General features: G+C 38.1%; 1 protein-coding gene across 6 annotated transcripts in view; it reads left to right on the top strand.

The window, feature by feature from the left end:
• Window positions 1-5,000, top strand: part of msraa (methionine sulfoxide reductase Aa) — a 52,766-nt gene that overhangs the window by 34,964 nt on the left and 12,802 nt on the right. For 4 of the 6 annotated variants that reach the window (XM_032542617.1, XM_032542618.1, XM_032542620.1 and 1 more), the window contains exon 3: window positions 1,070-1,189. The exons of the other annotated variants lie outside the window; for them this stretch is intronic. In XM_032542617.1, coding sequence (XP_032398508.1) covers window positions 1,070-1,189 — 120 coding nt within the window. The remainder of the gene's footprint in view (window positions 1-1,069; window positions 1,190-5,000) is intronic. 6 annotated transcript variants of the gene reach the window in all.

Below are 5,000 nucleotides of genomic sequence, written 5' to 3'. Positions count from 1 at the left end.
TGATTGTTTTCATTATAAATGTATCTGTAGATTTTTTTCTTGATTGATTAATCATTTAGATCAGGATCTCAGAGGCCAGGGTAATGACTTCAGTTTGCCTGTTTAGTGTGACTGACGGGCTCAAACTTTAATATATTAAACACACATGACAAAGAAAAAGGTCAAATTTTCTTATTTTAGTAGCTGGAACCTGATACGGTTTCCTTGAAAGGTGACTGAAACAGTTAATTGGTTGTCAAAATAGTTGCTGATTTATTTTCTGTTGCTCCACTAATTGGTTAATTGACTAATAGTTGAAGTCAATACTCACACACGGCAGGGTCGATTCAAGGATTTAAGTGAGGTGGCACAGGGGGCACCACTAATCAATCGGGGGGAGAATATAGCATAAAAAAATCTTGTTGGGAAATGTTATTTTGCTAAATAAAACACATCACATTCATTATTAATTTCACTTGTTTTTTTCAACAAATGTGTATCCAAATACAATACACATGTTCTGTGGGCTATAGGCTAAGGCAAAAATGTGGATATCATCATGGAAACATTAATTGGTTGTTGGGAAGATTTTTTTGCACAGAATTGTATAAAAATAATGTGCAATACACTTGCAAGAAAAACTTGCTGTGCACAGTTTTCTGATAATTATAAACAGAACAGAAAATAAATTGCGGTACAATTGTTTTCTTATTTTGTTTTTTCTTACAGCAATAAGTGCTCTACAGTAAGTTCAATATGTTTCTACTTCTACACTGGCCTCAAAATGTCAACAAAGTACAACGTTGCCATACAATGTGTGTTTAAAGTATGGATCCGTTTACAAATGGATGAGCAGCGATCGGCAGAACAGTCAGCAAAGTGACAGTGCTCTGATCCAATGGGAGTCTAATTTGTTAGATTGACAGCACTCTAGCCCAATGGATTTGGGGGGGAGAACACCTGCGCCTTTAAATATGATTGCTGCCCCGCCCCCTGAAATATGATTGGCACACAGGCCTTTTCTGTTTTGTTGTGAAATGGATGGGATGTTGAAGACTGTCCATCAAAGTTTTGGTTTGTGTTCTTGAAGGTATGGGCTGTTTCTGGGGGGCAGAGAGGAAGTTTTGGAGACAGAAAGGGGTTTATTCCACCCAAGTGGGCTACGCAGGAGGATACACACCTAACCCCACCTACGACGAAGTCTGCACAGGTACCATCAGCACACCCATACACACTCACACACAGCGTGCTGGGCAGCGGGTTGTCAGCTGAGAGTCAATAGACGGTGGAAAACAAGACACACATAAACAGAAGAGTGAATGGTTTCCCCCAGGCCCTGTTATACTGGGGCTTGGATACAGCTGCTATTGAAGCCTGACCACTCTGAGCAGACTGTGTTTCTGTGTGATCCATGCCCAGACCTCCGAGTAATTCCTCCAGCCAGCCAGGGCAGAGTGAATCCATCATTAGACCTGCGTCACCACCTGTCTCCCTTTCTTTCTAACTTATTCTTCTACAAAGTTTCACATTAGCAAATAACTGTCAAACAGTCATATCAATGTAAAGGCTGAATAGATGAGTTGATTAACTGATATTTCCCCCCCCCCCCCCCCAGGGAAACATTTGTGTTAATGTGCATAAGGAAGCCAAGAAAAGGTGGAAAAAATCTCCAAAATGCATCAAATGACAGATTAGACGTTTGTCTTACATGTCAAAAAAAGTTAGATTTTATTCCCATCATTTACACTTTCAAAATAACAGAAAACAAAAAAATGGCATCTGCAAAGTTTGGGCACCCTGCAGAGCTAATACCTTGTACTGCCCCCCCCCCCTTTGGCAAGTATCACAGCTTGGAAACGCTTCTGTAGCCAGCCAGGAGTCTTTTAATTCTTGTGGAGGTATCTTTGCCCATTCTTCCTTCCAAAAGTCTTCTAGTTCTTTGAGATTTCTGCTCTTTTAAGGTCTATTTTACATTGTGTTGTAGTTAGGAGATTGTGAAGGCCATGGCAAAACCTGCGGTTTACGCCTCTTGATGTAATCCAGTGTGGATTTTGAGGTGTGTTTAGGATCATTATCCATTTGTAGAAGCCATCCTCTCTTTGACTTCAGCTTTTTCACAGATGGCATCAAGTTGGCGCCCAAAATTTGCCGAAATGTTATTGAATCCATTTTTCCTACTACTTGTGAAATGTTCCCTGTGCCACTGGCACCCCCCCCCTGCTTAACAGTTGGACCAAGGTAATTTTTATTAAATCCTGTGCCCTTTCTTTTCCAATCGTACCTTTGCTCATTCCGGCCAAAACGTTTGATTTTTTTTTTTTTTTTAAGTTATATTTTTGGGGGGTTTTATTCCCTTTATTTGGACAGGACAGATGTAAGTATGTGTGAAAGGGGGAGAGAGAGAGGGGGGAGCGACATGCGGCAAAGGGGCCACAGGCCGGATTCGAACCCTGGCCCGCCGCGCCGAGGAGCAAGCCTCTTTACATGGGCATCCGCACAGACCACTACGCTATCTGGATGCACCAAAACATTTGATTTTAACTTTTTATGCACTTTGATAAAAAAAAATTTACACATAAAAGAAAAAAAAGGTTGAAGATGGGAAAGAAACCGAATGTTTAACTGAAATCAACTGCTGGAAGAAACACAGGCTGTGTCTGATATCACTTATTACTCTATAGTGCACTGCATGTACTGTCCGCCGTTGTATTTGAGTGTGTAAATGTATTTATTTAAATAATATACTAGCCTCAAAAATGCCATAAGGCAAAAAACAACATATTTTATAAATGCAAAATGTAGAGTCGACAGCTGTCAGTGACGACAAAAATGATAAGTGTCAGAAATCAATTTACTGCTCACTATTGGGTAAACTAGTGTGTGTTATTGTAGTAAGTTGTGAACAGGATTTGTGTGTAGCTGTTGAGGTTTTAAAATGGGTTTTTGTACATTTTAGATAGAAATGTATCTAAAAACTGCATTCATTGTATATTATGTATACATTCTAACATGAGTATTGTTTGAATGGGAATTGTTGTAACACACATTTAGTTTTTCATCATATTCCAACATCCCTATATCTCTGTATCTGTATATAATGGTTAGCCTTTATCCTAAATCTGACGGCTGCTGTCTATTGAAACTTATCTGATCTCACTGTTTCTAAAAACAAAAATGTTGCAACAACAGTTGGATTTGAACTGCTGGATGTATTTTTATAATCAGCCCCTTATCTTGGCAAAGGACTTGATTTTCACACCTTTCCATCTTCAGGAAAGACAGGACATATTCGTTATTGGGTAAATATTTACAGTCCGGTCAATGTAGGTTGGAAATGTGCTGATTAAATTTGCATGTTTTTTTTCTTTTCAGCTAAAACCAAATCTACCTGTATTTACTAGATTTAAAGGACACCCACTCTTCATTTTCCCTTTTTTCATTTGCAGTTCTTATCTCTAAGCCGTCTCTCCTCCAGTCAAAGGAAAATATGTTTTTTTTTCTGTCAAAAGCTGAAGTTGGGTGTGGTGGTTCAAGTCAAAACTAAAGATGGAGACTCATTATGTAGGATGGCCTCTTTCAAAGTGTTGTATCACTATACAATATTATATATTTTTTATCATAGGGCTGCGTGATATGAGGAAAATATGCGATAACGTTGTTGAATATAGCAATAGTGATATTATTTGTGATAAATATGTATGTATAATAATGTATTTAATAATATACAATAATGTATTTGCAACAATTACAAGTTGCATTAAGACTTGAATGTAGAGCTCGGTTGGTTGTCAACTGTTAAATTAATTGTCAACTATTTTGATAATTGATTAATTGGTTTGGGTCGTTAAAGATGATCTGATTCTACTTTACGAAATGTGAATATTTTCTAGTTTCTTCTCTCCTGTGTGGCAGTAAGCTGAATATCTTTGAGTTGTGGACAAAACGAGACATTTGAGGACGTCTTCTTGGGCTTTGGGACACTCTGATCCACGTGTTTTACCAATTTATGACGTTGTACTGTATCACAAACAACTAATTGTCAGATTAATTGACAAGTAAAGTTGGAGCCCTACTTCAATGGTTGACTATCAAACACACCGTCAGTTGTTCATATTGTAACAGTGGAATAATGAGAACGTTAGATAATGTACCAGTAAAATGCCTGAGCTCTGGTTCCAGCCACTACTATATTTTTCCGTCTTGTCCGAGATGATTTTATTCCTGCGAGATTGTCCTGCCGAAGCATTAATTTGATATCGACCGCTGCTTTGTCTCTGTTCGCCTATATCTACTGTAGGAATCCATAATTCCTGATATTAAAAAAGTAATAAAACGGAGAGAGAGCGTGGAGTGGAGGCAGAATGAGAGACAGGAGGCAGATAAGGTGCAGTAATGGGTCACACTCATTACCAGCGCCAGCTGCTGTCTGTCCATCCGTCTGCACGGGTGATCCTTATATAATCAGCTTTGCACTGATATGAGCGTGGATATTACCTGTATTTCATGCTTTTTCAATGTACATTTCAGAGTTTTCAGTTGAACCCCACAGTCGTCATCAGTTGTCAGCTTCATCAGTTCTTGAAACTTTACATTTTTCTTAGCACTTTTAGTACTATTTGAATGTTTATGCCTAAAAGTTTAAAAGGATTTGTGTTTGACCTGGGAAGCAGCAGTGGACAGAACAATTAAAAGTCAAATTGTTAATTTCTTCTGGAGCTTTCAGAGACTTTAGGACTGTTTTAGGACTTTTTCAAGCAGAAAGTCCCAAAAATCGCAATGTACCAAATCGCAAATAATGTCGTGTGCATAATAGGTCAGAGGGCGAATGAAACAAGTAAGTTGACCATGAGTTCTCAAAGAAAAAGACATTCTGTTCCTTTATAATCTTTATACAGAATGCTTTAATACTCATTTGCATACAATGGGGCAGTAAAACAGTACATATTGCACCTTAACTTAAATGATTACTTAATAAAACCTACAATAAAAAAAGACGATAGATAGATAGATAGATAGATAGA

The sequence above is a fragment of the Etheostoma spectabile genome, chromosome 18 (genome assembly GCF_008692095.1).
Source record: "Etheostoma spectabile isolate EspeVRDwgs_2016 chromosome 18, UIUC_Espe_1.0, whole genome shotgun sequence".
Taxonomy (NCBI): Eukaryota; Metazoa; Chordata; class Actinopteri; order Perciformes; family Percidae; genus Etheostoma; species Etheostoma spectabile.
This window is presented reverse-complemented; position numbering and strand designations above follow the sequence as displayed.